General features: G+C 32.8%; 1 protein-coding gene and 1 pseudogene across 1 annotated transcript; one reads left to right on the plus strand and one right to left on the minus strand.

The window, feature by feature from the left end:
• Positions 1 to 4900: 4900 nt before the first annotated feature.
• Positions 4901 to 5653, minus strand: LOC137393993 (ice nucleation protein-like; annotated as a pseudogene).
• Positions 5654 to 14586: 8933 nt separating this feature from the next.
• LOC137393631 (BTB/POZ domain-containing protein kctd15-like) lies at positions 14587 to 20078 on the plus strand. Its single transcript, XM_068080269.1, has 4 exons — positions 14587 to 14701; positions 14939 to 15053; positions 16146 to 16294; positions 18769 to 20078. The coding sequence occupies exons 1-4, from the start codon at positions 14661 to 14663 to the stop codon at positions 19100 to 19102; spliced, it is 639 nt and encodes a 212-aa protein (XP_067936370.1). The 5' UTR covers positions 14587 to 14660; the 3' UTR covers positions 19103 to 20078.
• The last annotated feature ends 309 nt before the right edge of the window (positions 20079 to 20387 follow it).

The raw sequence follows: 20387 nt of genomic DNA on the forward strand, positions 1-20387 counted from the left end.
ACAAAATATTTTGCTATCGTCAGGATTTATTGAATGGAGACTTGTACATGCTTGAGACACTAATCATGGCTCACCAGTTCTTCTATAGCTTGTGTTTTGACATGGTATATACATTGTACAAACAGTGCAGCAGTAATGTGGTTGTGTTGATAAAATTTATACGTATCACAGCACAGACAGTATGATGTCAAGGCAGATACAGCATTAGCACCTTACAATAACCCAACATGGTAGCCTTTTTATGAGATACAATAAGGAAAACGAATGCATAAAAATATATATATACTGAAAAACATGTTAGAAAATGCTGCATGTGGATAATATGTAGGTATAGCAGAACATAAAAAACATAGCATGACATAACAATAACATAATGCTAATTCAATGCAAGCATGACATAACAATAACACAATGTTACTTCAACGCAACCCTTGCGGATAGACAACATTTTTTGTTTTTCTGTCGGGTGTATGAACAAACAGTTTTTGGCTTGTGCCTACTTTTGAGCAGGCAACGTACAGCTGGCCATAGCTAAAGCAGGGTGACCTTAAGTCGATACCAGCTGCTCTCTTTCTTCTCACCGTCGCCTAACGCAACGCTCGGAGTACCCGTGCAAGTTCTGTAGTAGCTGTAGTACTCGTAGCTGGAAAAAAAATAAAAGTAACTCAGCCGCGGAAGGAAATAAACATGTTTACGATCGCCAACAGTGGCAAATGCAACATTTTTAAGTAGTGGAGATGTGGCAATTTATAGACAATACAACATTGAATGAGAAGTGCTTACCTTTTTGAAGTAGAAATTTAGTAGGTAATTTGCGAAGCAAAAACAATTGTCTAGGTGGCCGGAAAAGACAAACGTTCACAAGACCTTCCGTTGGTAGTAAATACTAATTTACTACTCATTTGCTAATTAAATTTACTACTCATTAATTTATTTAATGAGTAATAAATTTTATTTAATTTTATCGATTTATTTACTACTCATATTAATTCAGTTGGCTTCGTACGACCGAATCGCAAAAAGGAAAAACCGCTCTATAAGGTGGACTAACACACAAATACACACACACATAAATATACAGACAGATTTTTTGCCGTTTATATAGGTAGTAGATAAATAAAGATGGCTAATAAAGTAGTAAACACTAATCGGAATAGAGTGATTGTTATGAGACTAGGCATTCACTATTAGCTCAATACCTAAGTGCTTCAAGGGCTTCACAGAACTGCCATATTTACCTACTGTATCACAGCCAAGTAGTTCCCAAGTAAACTATTTTCTTAATCTTTTCACACCAAACTTTACCAAACTGAATTCATTACAAGCCAGCTATAATAGATTTTACAGGGTATGTATAACCTGTTTGATTTCACGTTTTCTAAATTTTTTACATATTTCATCAGCTAAGTATGTCTTTTTTAGCTTCTCACCTGCTGCATGTATTTTGCTGTTGCTGCTAAAAGGATGTATTGAATGCTGGTTAATCTACTACTAGTTAATCAGTTACACCTCTTGTACTTTCTTACATTCCTCACTAAATATAATACTGTCTACAAATAATGACTGTACAATGTACGACATAATTAAATTTTATAGTTACTTATTTTGATTCTCAAACTGCACATCTATTAGATTGTATTAATTGTAAGAATACAGTATTTTTGGTTAAAATGCTATTGTTTTTATTTTGATTTATAAGGTTAGTTAACATGCTTTCAGCTATACTGCATTCTTTCTAGAAACATGCTTTGGAAAATGAGGAGAGCTGAATCAACTCCCCATATGATGCAAGACAAAAACATTTCAGCGTTTTTTAAACAATTCTCAAACAACCTAGGAACCATTTATTGAGAAAAGAATTTGATATTGATCTGATATCTGATCTGCAATAAGAATTTCTACTTATTGCAAAAATTTTTGAGACACCAAAGAAGAAGAAAACAATGAAGAAGAAAGTATAATAGAAGAAGGCAATTATGAGTTGCACCCAGCATACAAGCTTCAATACAAGAATATGCTTATTTATCATGTTCCACACACATAGTTAGTCAAACTGAACTCATTTTAGAAATAGCTTCATTACAGAACGTCATTACTAACAAATAATTGCTCTCAGCTGATTATAATGCTAATTAGAAAAACCTTGAAAAAATAATAAACAGTTGATTAATACAAGGGATGCACCTTTATTTGGAATTGCCTTCTATGCTATACTTTACAAAATACATGTACATATTGCCAAATTATTCTAAATTCTATGATTACCTACCTTCCATGAATACTTATGTAGTTACAGAGTTAGTAGGTATATCACAATAAAGTTGCATTGGTCCATTCCTGTTTTCTCCCCCTTCCACCCAATTGAATGTTATCATCAAACCTGTGCTCCCAGTTGTAGACCACATGATGTGGAAATACTCTAGCAGGGATTAACTTTTCTTAAGAAACTGGTAACAGTATAAGCAAAAGACATTACTATAGTTTACACATTAGCATTTTATAACTATTTATTCAATTCAAAAAGCAAGTATGGTTAGCATTTAAACACAAGTAAGCTCAGCTCTTTTATCTAATATATGAATGTACATATATGTTTTGTGGAGTTATTTCCTTTTGCACTATATGCGGAGTTATCAACTTCTTGCATCAACCAATACCACCGATAATCAATTATCATTTATATTATTTACACTACACAAGTCTCCTTTCTAATAGCATTGCTAAGCTTTTAAGAAATTTGCAAAACTTGATTGCAAAACTGATTTTACAAGCAAGCCCTAAAATAGGGAACTTGTCAATCTGCTGCCTACATAACTAGTTTTAGTAATCTAAAAATCTACTTATTCTCCCAGGTCAGAGAATAAAAGGAAGGAAATGCTTGACAAAAGTGAACTTATTTTTGGTCACAATATCACCTTCTTATCTGTAGTCTAATCAAAAGTTTTTATCAAATACACTCTCTTCTACTAGGCTACCATGAAATTTTCCAACAGGATTCAATTGCTATTATGGACTATTTTGACAAATTTTATTTGAACATTATTCTTACAAATACCATTTTCCATTCCTATAGAGTAGGCGCACTCTTGTAAAAACATCTTTGGAAAATACAAATTTCTGTTAGATGTTTTATGCAAATATTTTGTTTATTTCAGTACTGTAAACGGTAAGAGGACTTGAGTGATCAGCAATTTCAAATATATAACGTATATAATAATATAATATTACAATACATAATATTAACTGTTAAATTTCATGTTAATTTAAATAATAAAAACAACTAAACTATCTCAACATCTATTCCTCTTTTATGTCTTTCCTGTTGTTTAAGAAATCGATTTCAGGACTGAAAAAGGTATAATAATATTTTGTGACATCTATTATTAACTGAAAGAACTGCTTCAACAGCAGTTAAGAGTAATGAGATTAAAGTATTAAACAAATAACAAAAACAAGAACAATTAAAAAGAATAAATGAGAAACCAAATTTAATTTAGTTTTATGTTGTGTTCCTCACTAAGAATATTATTGTTGCTAAAGGTGCTAGCAAACTGATAAACCAAAAACAACTCGGCAGCATTGAATGATGTGTAAAAACAAAATCAAAGATGTATTTACGAAAATCTTTTTAAAAAATACAAGCAATCAGCAGCATCGTTTTAAGTACAGAAAGAAAATAAGCTTTTATTGCCACAAAAAGCACAAAGCATAATGTACGTTTCTGCTGCATTAGCGAGCTGCCACTCCCTTTGTAAATATTACACTAAGAGTTCAGAATAAAGTTTTCACAATCTTACACGCCCCTCAACATATAAGCCTTTGTATCGACATTTTAGAACTTATCATATGTCTAGTATAGAGTCTACAAAGAGCTTTTAAAAGCTGTTTGTAGACTCTAGTCAAACAAGTCAAACAAGCCACAGAAAGACTCCAAAAAGTCAATCACTGGTCATGGCTGAAGCTGACCAGTCATATCGTATTAAACTAACGGTTATGTCAGCTTTGTATATAACATACCGTATATGATATTAGATGCTTTGTATATAACATACCGTATATGATATTAGATGCTTTGTATATAACATACTGTATATGATATTAGATGCTTTGTACATAACATACTGTATATGGTATTAGATGCTTTGTATATAACATACTGTATATGATATTAGATGCTTTGTATATAACATACTGTATATGATATTAGATGCTTTGTATATAACATACTGTATATGGTATTAGATGCTTTGTATATAACATACTGTATATGATATTAGATGCTTTGTATATAACATACTGTATATGATATTAGATGCTTTGTATATAACATACTGTATATGATATTAGATGCTTTGTATATAACATACTGTATATGATATTAGATGCTTTGTATATAACATACTGTATATGATATTAGATGCTTTGTATATAACATACCGTATATGATATTAGATGCTTTGTATATAACATACTGTATATGATATTAGATGCTTTGTATATAACATACCGTATATGATATTAGATGCTTTGTATATAACATACTGTATATGATATTAGATGCTTTGTATATAACATACCGTATATGATATTAGATGCTTTGTATATAACATACCGTATATGATATTAGATGCTTTGTATATAACATACTGTATATGATATTAGATGCTTTGTATATAACATACTGTATATGATATTAGATGCTTTGTATATAACATACTGTATATGATATTAGATGAAAAAATGATTTAAAAATAAGCTTTCAAGTTTACTTGAAATGAATTTTGGTAGATATTATTAGTTATTGTAATTATTGCAGAACTAGTGATGAGAGTAGAAGAAGGTAGCAGGACTATTAGAGCTAGAGCAGCAGAAATGAGTGCAGGTGAAGCGAGAAAGCCTTTCAGCCTAGATTGGCATATCCATGGTAAACAGAATACAAGTAGTATTGTAGTATTGTAGTATTGTGATATTATAGTATTGTGGTATTGTAGTATTGTGGTATTGTGGTGTTGTAGTATTGTGATAATGTAGTATTGTGGTACTGTAATATTGTGGTATTGTAGTATTGTGGTATTGTAGTATTGTGATAATGTAGTATTGTGGTACTGTAATATTGTGGTATTGTAGTATTGTGGTATTGTAGTATTGTGATATTATAGTATTGTGGTACTGTAATATTGTGGTATTGTAGTATTGTAGTATTGTGGTACTGTAGTATTGTGGTGCTGTAGTATTGTGGTGTTGTAGTATTGTGGTATTGTAGTATTGTGGTATTGTAGTGTTGCGGTATTGTAGTATTGTGGTATTGTGGTGTTGTAGTATTGTGGTATTGTAGTATTGTGGTATTGTAGTGTTGTGGTATTGTAGTATTGTGGTATTGTAGTATTGTGGTATTGCAGTAATAATTGTGATATTGTAGTATTGTGGTATTGTAGTATTGTGGTATTGTAGTATTGTGGTACTGTAGTATTGTGGTATTGTAGGATTATGGTATTGTGGTGTTGTAGTATTGTGATATTGTAGTATTGTGGTACTGTAATATTGTAGTATTGTAGTATTGTGGTATTGTAGTATTGTGGTATTGTAGTATTGTGCAATCATGCCAGACAGCAATTTTTAATATATCGCCTTCTATATAACAGTATATATACATGTAGATAGTATAAGCTAGTCATAAGCCAGTTCAAGGCATAGTTTAATCAACCTCAAATGACTTCAACAAAAATGTTCTTTCAATTTAACTTGTTCTGTGTTACAGAAGCAGTGGGTAATCAACCAGCTGGCTACAATAATAACCAGCATTAAAAAAACAATTCAACTTTTGCTTTCCATAATTAAAAACCACAAGCTAAGTCGCTTTTGGCCAACTGGCATTGACAAAGTTTGGCCACGTTGTATTTCATATACCTTTTTTCTTCACTTATCATCCTCATTTGTTATAGCCTGTGTGTTAATATAAGCCAGAAACATCCTTAATACCACCATTCACAGGCTAATCCCACGACCAAACACGGGCGGAGCGATTGTTTGGGAGATTTATGATAAATGCATATGTGCACACAACTCACGAAAATTATTCATCAACAGCCATCGCAAACCCTTGTACCGAAATCTCATCAACAAATTTAACACTTTTTCAATGGAATCGTTTAAGTGTAATAACGATACAAAACACATATAAACCTATTTAAATATGTTACCAAGTCTTTGATATTTGGAGAAAATTTCCTAAACCTTACCCATCTGATCGGATTATACATAAATAGACAGATTAAATTGGCCTTAAAATCGTTATTAAAACTTGACAAGCCTTATTTTTATCAAAATTAAGACCGGCAAACGAAACGCCGAGTGACAGAGAATAGAACCATGAAGTCGTGCGCATTTCACGTAAAGGAAACGTGCACATTTCACCAGTCTATCGCTTTGTCAAATTGCCGAAAGTTTCTGTAATTAACGTAGAAGTACTGAAAAGTTATCGTTTCTTTTTTGCCGATTTCAAAGTAATTGACATTTTGGACACTTACGAGTACTTTGGTATTCCAACTGATGTCCAAAGCAGTGAAAGTAAAGGAAATGGCGATGGTATTTTTTCTAACGATTCTTATGAGATTATTACAATATTTAATTATAAGAATAATTATTCGATTTTATAAGATTTAATTATAAGAATAAGCATTCGAATTTACAAGATCAAAGTATATAGTGACCGGTGTTGGGCAATATGTTACTGTTATTATTTTTTCTAAATAATTTTGTTAAATAGATTTTCTACAAGTCTATAAATATCACAACTTCTTAATATTGTTAGCTATGACGTTCAGAAATGTAAACAAAATTGTGCATTGGTTTTCTATTATTGCTGTATTACTATATTAATAATATTGGTTATTCTAATAATATCAGTGCATTTTACTTCTAATATTGCATTTCTCCTATTGCGGGGGAGAGATATAAACATATAATCTTTTCCTTTTATTATTGCTGTTTGTTGCACATAATAACACCCAGTACATTACAGCTACCATTGCAGTTACTCTATTGCACTGCAGTGCCATTTGACTGCTAATATTGCATTTCTCAACCATCAGTACCCTTTCTTTTTTCTGATATCACTTTGGTCGTGGGCTGTATGACAGGGGAATTTCTAGTTCTAAAAATAAAACTACATAAATAAACTTACATTCTTGATGTTGAAAGCAGTAATATTCACCAAACTACTTTGTACTTTTAGCCATCATGAACTAGGCTTCAGAGAGAAAATATGCAACTTGTAAGGGAAGCGGGGCTGGTCTACAACCCCTCCTACTGTGAGCCTGAGTGGTAGATGTGGCACATCACTAGGCTGTAGCTATTACGTTATGAATATCACAACGTAATAGCTCACTGCTTTGCCTGAGCATAAGTTAGCAGCCAAGTTCTATTGAGTATGTAATATATTTTATATATAACAAGAACTAGTAGCTTTTGGATTGTAAGTCTGTGATCTTATAAGAATGTTTCAACAGCAAAGTCAACTTTCCAAGTAAGTTTTTAAATGACATTCTCAGCCATTTTAATATATAACAAGTTAGAAATTAGTTTTTGTGAATCTCTATGTATAACTTTTTTTCTAAATTATTCATCAAACTAAAGCCGAGTTAATGATTTGTATACAAAACTAAAAATGTCCCAAAATAGGGCAATTGTGTTTTTTGTCCATTTATTGTGAAAGCCAAATATAAATTATATTTTTAAGCTTTGAATACATCAACTGATAGAATAGTTGCTATGTTCTCCATAAACATAGATGTACAATTTTTTTAAAATAGTATAATTACAAATAAACTATTATAATTATTCTCAGCTATCTACCCAGTCACCGGCACAGTTGGCAACTTTTATAAAATCTAGTACCCTGGCAGTCGCGTGAGCTGTGAGAGATCATCATGTGCAATAGCTATGTGCACAATTATTCCTGGATGCAGCATGAGGGTTGAGTGGAGCAGTTGGTAGTGTGACTAACAACTAATCCATATATCGGAGTTTGATTCCTGTGTGATGTTTTGTTTTTTCCTACCGTTTTAAGCATGCCTTCAGACAGATGGAAAAAAACACAACTATTATTATAGTAAAGATTTGCAAAGATACATGCATGGCATGCCTACTTGAGGGTTTTACATTTTGTAAAGCTGCAACTATAACCGCCCTAATCGTACTTTCGCTTGATCCGAGCACTTTTGTCGATTTTATTCTTGAAACGGCAATCAGATCATCTCAAACATAAAAAAACAATCACAAATGATAAAAAAATACTGGTTTTTTCTGATAAAATTTACCAAAATTTTGTGCAAGCTCATCTTTATGGGTGCTACTTTATGATGGCTATATCCTTTTCTACAGATGCTAGCTAGTTGATGGCATACATATGCAGGCTTTAAACTATAAGATGAAGTCGAACTGTATTGATAGTACTCACTAGGTTTACCAGCAATAGGATTTTATTAGTATTCATTCTAGCCACAAACAAACTATCACTATTATAAATGCATGTAATTAGCAAACCAATTAAAATTAAAATATTAATAGCCGGGTAAAATATAGGACAGAGTTCATTAATATATATTATTCATAATGCCTCATTCTAAAGCTGTCTGTACACTGGCCGATAATCATTGGTGCTGACATCTCAACTGGCCGATCATTCCAAAGAGATTCAGACTCTCAGCAAATCAAAAAACTGGCAAAAGATCTGTCAAACTTCAGTAGGAAATAAAAAGGGTCTAAACCTTAACAGATGTATTTTTGGTCAAAATAATCACACACATTGGCAGTTACATAGCTCAGAGAGTGGTTTGATGTGAATTTGTTTCAAACCCACCAGCTAACCGAGTAATTCAGAATTAAATTAGAAAAATTGGATTTTGCTGAGCTTTCACAACACTTGGAAGATCAATTTTGAACCAGATCTGCATATCATTCTTTTAATTTTTAGAAATAATTAGCGGTAAGCCCAACAATGCCTGAAATTTCTTTGATTTTCAATCAGATAGTTCGCGAGTGGGTGTTTAATAAGTTCTCAGGAACTGGATAGAGTTTTGAAATCAAAACTTTTTAGCAATCTGATAGAAGGCATGCAGTTATGCAGTATGAGTGTAAAGTTTAGGTAAAGTTGACCATAAATGTGGAAATGCATGCTCTTTACTCCTAATAACAGACTCATTCACACGCGCAGTGACAAAGTAGGATTTATTCGTAGGATTTAAAGTATGTGCTCCCTCATACTTTCAGAATTAAACACAACACTTTAACTTTGTTTTACACTTTAACAAGGCCTTTAACTTTGAAAGTATGTAGGAGAATGTTAAACCACTAAATATTGGAAGATATAGAAAATTAATTATGTTTCACGCATGTACTTGCACAAGCATAAATTAAAATCAATTTTAATTGTTCTTTTTACTACTTTATGCCATGAAGGAGTATTGAATTTACAAATATTGTGTGAGAAAATGGAGATGTGTACAAAAAGAAAAAAATATTTGTAAGTGATAAGAAAGTTTTTGTTCTGTGGTTTGTTTCACTGCCCTAAAATGCTGAACAATGATAACATAATTTTGATCTATGGCTGTCGCAGTTGTTAGCTATTTTTCTAGTCTGCTGTACATGTACTACTTACTATTAGCACGAAAGTTCAAGTAGAGACACTCTATTGCAATACACCTTGAATGTGAACCATAGCCTAAAATATGACCATAAATATGACCGAGCATAATTATTCTAATCTGTGCTCCACAAACGTAATAACATCTTAAGCAGTCCCAGGCCAATGTACTATTTATATTCTGTGTACTAGCAATGCACTGACAGCAATTGCGTCCTTCACAATATGCCATACTCAGTTTCTTACGCAAATCCCTCCTAGGCTATTACTGAGTATGGGGCCCACGAGTAGAGCTAAAGATGTATTTACAGATATGTTGAGCAACAGCATATTGGCTACGTTACTAAGATTTGATTATGATTGTATTAAATTAAAATAAACATTCAGTGTAATACATGGTCATATACATCCGGAATTGACTCAAAATACATACATTCAACTTGCAAGAGAATAGACACAAAAATATACCAAGAAATAATTATACCAAGCCTGGTCAACTGTTTGTGAGCTCTATTTATTGATAACTAAAGATAATAGCCATCAATATTGAGTTAAATATAACTGAAATAAAATAAGAATGTTTGTTGCAATGCATAATAACAGTGCATAAACATGCTGTTTTCAGCAAAAGATGTACATCTCTAAATTTCAGCAATTCAAACTGATTAGTGGTTAAACTAGGGTCAACTAAGTATAAGGCAGTCATTTCTGATATTCACAACACCTACGCATTGTGGGCACACCCACAATGCGTAGGTGTCTTAGTTGATTAAGTACAGACAAAGCAGATAAGGTTATAAGTTTTAACTGTAATATATACCTAATATATATATATATATATATATATATATATATATATATATATATATATATATATATATATATATATATATATATAATATATATATATATATATATAAAAGGCGTGACTATCAATAAAACTCTTAACACCTTTTGATGCTAGAGTTGTCTACTCACATTAAGTGACACCAGCTATAATTTGGCAATAAATTGGAGCAGTTAGTATACTTAGCATGTCCTTTTACCATATTTGTCTGCTTACAACAAGGGATAGCTGCTACAAAAACTAAATTACAGCCGTTAGCTAGTCTCATTATTTGCAATCTATTTTGGCTACTGATCCATTTCTTTGATTGAATTATGTGACTACTTCACTATCTCTTGTACTAAAGCTAAAAATTTGTCTTGGTTTAAATAAAATTTAATTTAGATAAATATTTAAATTAAATATAAATAATTTAAATTTAGTTTAAATATAAATAATTGCTCAACAAGCTTTGAACTTTGAGCAGAAAATACTCTGGTGCTTTGAATTTTAAAATTACTGTATCTTGAACTGAAACATTGATGCTTTGGAAATATCATACCATCGACGAATCGATCGTATGTGATCTATCACAAAAATTAAGTGCAAAACAAACTACGTATGTACATAATAAAAATAAACCACTATTCACACTCAAAAATAATAGAAGGATTTAGGCTGTGCATCGCTCGGCTGCCACTAGTGGTTATGCGCTCTAACTGGCCAGTGTTGATTGTAAACGGACCAAGATTTTTAAAGTTTATTTATTTCTATTAGACAATCTTTTTAACATGTAAAAAGTGAAATTCCTTTCTAAAAGCACCCGATCAGCTAATGCTGATAATGAAACAACACCAAACACTTGCTTATCATTTATGAAAAGGCTTCAGCCAATCTCAACCCTTAGCCAACTTGTGCTGTTCTTCATCAGCTGATGTCAATGAGCAAGTCAACAGCTTGCTCTGCTACTCCTGTGCACAGGCGCACATAGAACAAACCAATAAATACATGTATAAGAATCTACTAATGTGTATTATTAAAGCTGCATGACAAAGGATGCCAAAATACAATTAGTGCATTAATCAATTAATAATCAATGTAAAGGAAAGTTTGGCGTGCTATGTTTTGGCACCTCTTCTTTGTCGGCATCCCTTGTCTAGAGCAGGCCACTCTTTAGTGTGGACTGTGGAGCCCATGGTATTCATTTTCGTTCAGGTTCAAAACTCTTTAACCTTAAGATCATAGATATTTACCACTTTTACAAGTAAATGTACCATTGATTTGGAAAACTTCAAATGGCCTAGGTCGCTATTCAATTTTAAGCAATCTGTGCATTGTGCAAACAATATGGAGCTATTCTTATTATCAAAGGGAAGCGATGTGAGTTGATACACGTTGGTTTGTATTTTCTAGAAATAATGTAGAGCCAGTATTTATACTATTTTTTTGCCTACTAGAATTCTCAAACTCCAACCAGAAAACTGAGATGCAACTGTTGACAAAACTGCCTTACAAATTAAAGAGTAACAGTGCACACTGTGATTCTTCTCCAACTTGGCACGCTGACTGGTGGTCAACTTTTTCTGGCATGTGCAAGATGGCTGGAATGCTTCAGAAATGCTCCACGTGGTACACGCAGTAGTACGTACTGATCTGGTCCACCTCCGGCAATGGGGTTAGCCACCTGACACCTTCGAGGGCTTAGTAGCCTGAAATCTTGCAAAACCGAGCTACATTTGGTTTGGAATAATAAATAAAATGGATATATATATGTTATATAAGTGTATAACATATATATATATATATATATGTTATATAAGTATATAACTTATATATATATATATGTTATATAAGTATATAACATATATATATATATGTTATATAAGTATATAACATATATATATATAGGGGTAACGGGGGCACAGTGGACATAGGGGCACAGTGAACACCCCTCTTTTTTCAGAGATACAATTAGTTGAGTGTTGTCACACCAATTATAGTTAATAGGAAATGATGGCAGGGGTTTACTTTTATTATTTGGTAATAGATAGCTAAAAAAGGAAAATCTCAGGTAAGCAAAATGTAATTTTTCATAGTAAAAGTAATGTATGACATGCAAGCTAAAAATGAACATATACATTACACCGTCATAGGTATGTATATCTTAATGTGAACAGAGATAGGCATAAATGTTCTCTTCTTTTTTCAATATTCAACATAAACAATGGATGGAAGCTGTGAAAATTTCAGCTCAATTTTTCTCACATGGTATGGTTGGGGCACAGTGAACAATTTGAAGTGGGGCACAGTGAACATGGTTTACTATACCCCGCTTTATTCTCAATGCTCCTACACCAAAACAAGGGTACTAAAAAGGCAATTGTAAGCCAAAATACAAATAGGCTAACTTTGAAACGCTTTCCCCTCAGATCTCCAGCACAATTTGTACCAATAATAATCTCAATCCACTAAGTTTAGTTGCTCAAACTTACTTTCCCTCATATTTGAGACAGGTTTTAAAAGGCATTTGTTTATATATGTTATTTTTAAATAAAAGCATCAAGATTGATAGTGCTATTGAAAAAAGAGAGAGATAGTGCATACATATAAGAAAATGGCTGACAGCCATGATAAAAATTGAACCCTTGCTGCTGAAATTAGGACTGCCATAAAGATGGTGCTTGAGGAAGGCCTAGCAGCGCACAAGGTCGCTGAGAACCTGAAGATCTTGAGAATTATCATGACTCGTTATGTAAACAAGGCAAAATACAAAGGAATAAATAATGTTGAGTCCTTTTCAAAAAAAGCATATAGAACAAGTTTTACAGTTCATCAGGAACTGCTACTGAAAGAATACCTGCTCACAGCCTTAAGGCATCGACATGGGCTGACCTGACAGAGAGACAACTAAGAAAGTTAGCACGGTACTATGCTAAACAAAACCATTGTATCCTCCCAGATGGGATGAGAACGAATGTGCTGGGGAAGATTGAATAAGCTGGTCACTTGAAAAGACACAAAGAGTGACATTTACCTGAATACATTGGTTTTTCTTGTCACGCGTTTGCTTGTTGTCCAGTAAATAATAAATAGGATTTCATATAACTCACAAAGATAAATAAATCACATTAAAATTACTTTGATTTGATAACATTATGACGGAATATAAGTGATGTCCAGCGTGCCCCATGTCATGGACCACTGTACCCCAGCCATGGGGCACAGTGGTCCAAAATTTTTATCTTATGTAATACGCAATATTTTTTACAAGGATTGGCATAGAGCCAGAAGGCTTTCAGATATGTTAGAGAACATATTTATTTTGCTTTCATATCAATTTAAACTTAGTTGATCGACTATGAGCAGGGAAATTTTGAGTAAGGTAAAAAACGGCCCACTGTGCCCCTGTTACCCCTATATGTTATATATATATTATTATATGTTTATGTATGTATAATTATATGTATTATATATGTTATTATATATATATATATATATATATATATTATATTATATACTTATATAACGTATAAATATATGTTATATAAGTATTGGGGAAGAGTAGGTGTAGTGAATTGAAGCTTGTAGTAACAGAAAGTTCATAAACGGAAACATACAATAGTGGATGTAGTATGGTTCTGCAACGTAATAGAAAAATAATGTTTGTTCTAGAGGGCCTATGTTAACAAGGATAAATACAAATATTTTGGGCATAGTTTGAGCAGGATTTTGAAGCCTGTAGCACAAATGCAGAAACAAGTAAGTTTGGAATAAGGCAACATGTTCAAAGATTTTGTGATATCATTGGTGAAAGTGGTGAGCTTTTGAACACGTAAAAAACAGGAACAATAATCATAACCTATTTTGTCTTCACGGTTGGCATAGGGTTAAATTTTTTATACCACAATCTATTGCTTAACGCTTTCTACAATCCAATTAAATATTCTACTATATTGCTATTAATAGTTCCTTCAAGATTTAAATAATTCATTCCTGGAAATTCTATGAAATTTACTCTCTCGCAAATGTATGATCAGTGGTATTGTTGATGTCTAATGAAGCGCATCCCTGATGCTTATTTGGTTACCAATCAATAGGAATGTGCGCATAAGACTACAGTGCCGCAGTTACACACAGCAATTGAAGGCTGACACTACTGAGCCGCTTATTGTTTAAATATTCTCACTGGAAATGGGAACAAAAACTGAGATAGATGAGGATGTTTCTCACAGGTATGTTTGAACATGTACGTTAGGCATAAAACATATGTATACCATAATTCTTTTTAAGTTGTTAGTATCTTTTTTATTAGTTTTAAAATACAGCATATCAAGCTAAATGCATTGCATTGTTGTAAGTTATTGATGTGATTTCTTATTCATCATCTATATGCTAGGCTTATGAAGACAGCTAATTATTATTTCAGATTTTCACTGTTCTTAGAGAAAAAAACATTCTTTTCATCTTAGTTATTGTAACCCGCAAGGAGCACAAGCTCAAGGCAGAATGAGAAGAAGAAAAAGGGTTGCTCCTTATTCCTCACCAAAGATAGTAGGGCAAGAATCTGATCACTTCTACAGGCAAGTGAAACTAACATTATGAACATAAATGTCTTTATACGCATTTGTACAACATTGACGTATACAAAATTATACGTACAAGCGAATACTGTTAAACTTTTTGGCTATCTTGTTTTTTGTATGCCTTGCAATGTCTGGGAATGAAATGCAATACAAGTTATGACCAAGACTGTTAACCTAAAAGGTACTTTTTGTCAAACTGTTGTATAATCTCATACATATCTTCAAAGTGTACAGATTGTTTAAAACATATGATCCTTTATAGTGCATTTTTTACACAACGCTTTAATACCATTAAATAGAAAAATTGCATGTTTGTTCTTGTTAGAAACTGCATGAGCTGAGGATTGTATGCTTATAGCAGCCTATTGAGGCTCTTATGGAAAGCACACGCACTTATAGCAAACAAATCTTTAACATTATTAGGCATCGATTCATATATATGGGTGGCACACTGCTATCTATTAGATTATGTTATTAAACTCTTCTACCTCATCTCCTTCCGAACAGAATTATCTTTTTTTGTGATGTAAACATAGCATAGCATGGAAGTCTACATATAAAAACTTACCTATATGAACTGGCATCACCAAGAAAAAAAATATACAGATTCATATGGATCCTACGGGTTTACACGAAGTAGATACAGTAGTAAAAAATAGCTGTCACTGATAATGGGAAATACACATGGGGAAGTCTGGCTTATTACATAGAGTATGTACATATACTTGACAGAAGTGCCAGCAAATTTATGATCCAATAAAACTAAATTTCTAGCTTGGCTGTTATTAAGCCACCTCAATTAAGTTTTCAAATACCACCTCGAGTGTATTTAGATAAACATAGTCGTGTTTGTTCAAGCTCATATCTGTTTATAGTATCATGCATCACCTGGCCATTCGAGGTATCAGGTAACACTCCATTGTCAATCGGGTTGTCGACCAGCTGGTCTTTGTTGACGCGCTGCCATGGCTGCATTCCTGAGTTATTTGCTGTTTTAGTAAAAGCTATATGGCAAATAATTGAATACAAAAAACCACAAGAAACGTTTGGTGAAGGCAGAATGTCAACAATTTTTCTTTGAAATAACAGAAAGCAATGGATAGAGACAGTGCAGGAGGCAGTACACCCTTACGGAAGAATTGACGGGATCCCACAGCCAGCACCTCCGAGCAGGCTCTCTGCACCGGTTCACATAGACATCGGTGGAACCATCTACACGTCTACTCTTCAAACCCTTACAAAGTATGGCTATATAATGTGTATTTTAAGGCAACACCACTTGTGAATTTCCTCCATATAACCTCTATCAAATGGCATGTGATGTCATGTTGTGGGATAATTAAAAAAGCCTTGCTAACTGGTTTGCACTGACAAAACTATTTATGATGGCTTTTCAACCTAATGGCATCAGGTTTGCTGTAAAAATATTAGCAGTTGAGTATATTTTATTGTAAGTAGAGTCATGAGAATTTCAGCTAAAATCCAAAGTTACACACAGGTTCTATTCTATTGTTTGTGCAGTAACAACAGAGGTGTGTTAAGGACCAAGCATAGGTAGAATCTCACAATGCTTTTTCATTTACAATCTCTTGCTTAGACCCCAAAAAAAGCTTGATAATTACTTCATCTTCAGCTTACAATCTTGTCCTCTTGACATTAGTGAATTAATTCTTGTAAACTCGTTAATATTCAAATGTATCCAAACTTATAGTCCTACAGCAGGGCGAAAGACTTGCGACATAATAAGGTTATGAACATTAAAAATAAAGGTCTCTACAAAATGACTTTTCATCCAATTTCTTTGTCTAATCAACCTTTTATAGAAAACCTGCACTTTTACTTAATATTCTGTGTTATAAACTCAATCACATAACAATTTTTTTATATTTCCACAAATATTAGTTTATATAATTGGATTCAACGCCAGACCTTATGAGGCTGTGTAAATGTTTCATAGACAAATTGATGATTTATAATGGTAATAAATCATGAGTTATCAACCTGTTAAATTGATTCCCTACCTTCGACCTTTAATGACTGTCTGGGCAGCTTTCATTGTACTTTAGTTACTCAACAAAAACCAATGGTATTTTATATAGAAAACGTTTTGTACTCAGTTGTTAGTCAGCTTGAGCCAATAGCTTCAGTTTGTTAGCATACACTTGGTTAGTGATACCATGTAATATTGTTAAACAAATGACTTAGAATTATATGAATCTGTTATTCCATAATACATGAAAGCGTTTCTAATATGGATGACTGTTATATTAAATATTCAAAATTTTTTGCTATTACAATCAATAAAATATTAGGCATAGAAAAGATAAGAAAATGCATTACAGTTGAACCTGTAATAGAAACTTTATGTAATTGTGAAAGATCATTTACACTTTTTCATATTTAAGCACTTTAATCATGACAAAAGATGGAAAATAATTAATAATGTGGTAGAAAATTACCTTGGAGTACACAATTTATTTTTTTCTTTTAAAATTGCAATCGATAAATTACAACAGCGTAGGTAGACTTGAAGTGGAAGCCGAATGTCTATGAGTGCAGCTTCACCTCTCAGCTAGGTTCTTCTACTCGCATTGGACGCAAAAAGTTAACGCGTACATTAAGTATTACACAGGCTATTTTAAATTAAAGGTCTGTAAGATGTCTATACACGTACTCATGCTATTAGATAGAAATGTAGACCATTTTCAAACATAAAAAAATAACTAAACTAAAATATAATTTCAATCCAATCTTTGAGCGATTATGCAGTTTGGCTTTTAACTTTGTGCTATATTACTCTTTATGAAGGTAATTTGCTGGTGCACACAGTGTGGAACTATAAAAAATGTAGCCATGCATTTCTTAGTTATCAAAACTTGTCAAAAATTTTGATGAGTAATATGATTGGATGTTGAAAACATTACAAAGTACATACGAACCTCTACAGATGACACTTTCTGTTCCAAGATCTGCTTCGTAAATTAGAATCATCGTATGCTGAATCACATATTCTTATAATATTTTACTGTAATATACGGCCTAAAAACCAATAATAACAGATAACATAATTATTAATAATTTGCGTCTTTTCACTTTGAAAAGACGCAAATGGAGGTATAGGCTCAGCGTCGCACAGGTTCAGAAAGAAAAGAATGATAAAAAACATGGTGTAACTTGCTCTAATTTAGGCTAGGTGTAAGTTAAACCAACTTTTTATTGTTTCCATAGTCTTGTTTAATTTTAAATTTTCATTTAAAAAACTTCTTCAAAAAACTTTAAGTCATAAGTGAAAAATTCTTTAGATGAAAAGTCAAATATATGTTTAAACTTTACATCGTCTGTTAAAAAACTTGTACGTAAAGGTGATCGTAAGCAGAGGTTGAGCATTGCTGTTATCAGTAAAGTGCTTGAGCATGTTTATGCTTTGAGAGTTGAATTTTAACCTGGGTACTTGATTAGAGTGATTTTAAGATTCCTCTTGCTTTAATTAATACAGTACCAAATCAACAGGTCTTTGGTTAGGTTCGGTTTCTGATTGTCTATCAAATGCATCGTCAGTACGGCAGAGAAATGCACTATATGGCAGTGATTTGTACAAAAGGACTTGCAAAGATTTTTTATATACATTTCCTACAGCATAGATAAGTACATGTTATAAATATTTTTACCCAGAGGTCATGCAAAGTATAAAATGAATAAAACTTACACTATTGTAGATATAAGGAATCAAGGCTAGCGAAACTTTTTGCCGGGACACTACCTATAACACTGGACACGCTAAAGCAGCATTACTTTATAGATCGAGATGGGGAATCCTTCCGTCACATACTCAACTTTCTTCGACACGATGAACTAATCCTACCTTCTAATTACAAAGAGCTAGACATTCTTTTACGTGAGGCTGTATACTATGAAATAGTTCCATTAGTTGAGAAGATAAAGAGTTGGCGACAATCGGAGCAAACGGTGCATCAGAAATCGCGCGAGCAAACGGCTTTACAAGACAAAATGCGTATCGAACAGCATACTAGTTCACCTAAGGCAAACTAAAATAAGGTACACAGTAATGTCTCAAAAAACTTCCACATAATGTTCTATATTTATTTTATATTATTTTCCCTATAAATGCGAGATACTATCTTATTCTTAGAGCTAGCAGTTCTGCGTGTTTTAACAGGTCCATCCACAAGGGTAGCCTAATTATTATATTAGGTTGATTAGCTCTAATCAAATATTAGTCAAATGTGAGTTTATCGACATATCCATCAGTTGAAATGATTGCGGTATCGAGCTATTGCACTGGATATAATGGCAGCCACATGCAGTGAGTGCCAAGCACATATGATTACAATAATTGACATGACGAAAATGAGCTTGATTAGCATTTTGTCACATCATGGCAAGTGCTCATGAATTCCCTAAAGAACTCGACTCCACTTATTCCAATATGGCAGTAAATTAGCTGCTGTACTTCATTAGAGAATGTTGGCTTCCTAGAGTCTAACTTAAAACGGCAAACATGCTTTAATATGTCACGGAACTTTTTGGTAGAAGATGTTAAATTACTTATCACAGCTAGATGCTCTAACCAGGCTTTGATATTCCTGCTAACTTTCAGGGTGACTAAACTAAGCAGCAGACAAAACTGAGTGGCTGAATAACAATACTCCTTCAAATAATGACTAATACACAAAACTTACCCAGGCATATAAAAATGCATTTGAACATGCTGATTTCCAGATAAGCTGTAAATATTTACATACTTGTTTGTGTATTTGGTTTTCTCATGTCTCATTAGTGCGATGAATCAGCACACACTCATCTAACTGAAAGTGGTCGATGTTACTAGTATACTTTCCAATCTACTCATACCTCAAACCTTGCCCATAATGTGCCTTCTTCATAGCAAATAACTCGCAACCTTCAAACATCAAATAGCAAACAATAGACACAATTATTTTTTATACAGCTTTAAACTTGAAAACTTTACTTTCTATTCTATGATTATAAATAAAACATTATACACAACAAATCTTTGGCCTTCTTTCCCTATTGAAATTATGACTCGTGTCCAGTAATAACTACTGTTTGTATTAATATCCTACTTTTTCTATAGTACTATTGCATTTGGTAGTTCTGTAAATGATTTTTCAGCATCAAATCACAAGTGTAAACAGCATTACGAACTGTAGCCGTTAAGAAGTGAATTTAATTTTACTGCAAAATTTGCAGTCTCAGTTGCATTCGCAGTCTCAATTGCATAATGTAACTGAATCTGTGAACTTTGACAGTATATCGGGCATGCTAACTGAGAAAGAATAGCTTACATGTACTA

This window comes from Watersipora subatra, chromosome 4, assembly GCF_963576615.1.
Source record: "Watersipora subatra chromosome 4, tzWatSuba1.1, whole genome shotgun sequence".
In the NCBI taxonomy this organism is placed as follows: Eukaryota; Metazoa; Bryozoa; class Gymnolaemata; order Cheilostomatida; family Watersiporidae; genus Watersipora; species Watersipora subatra.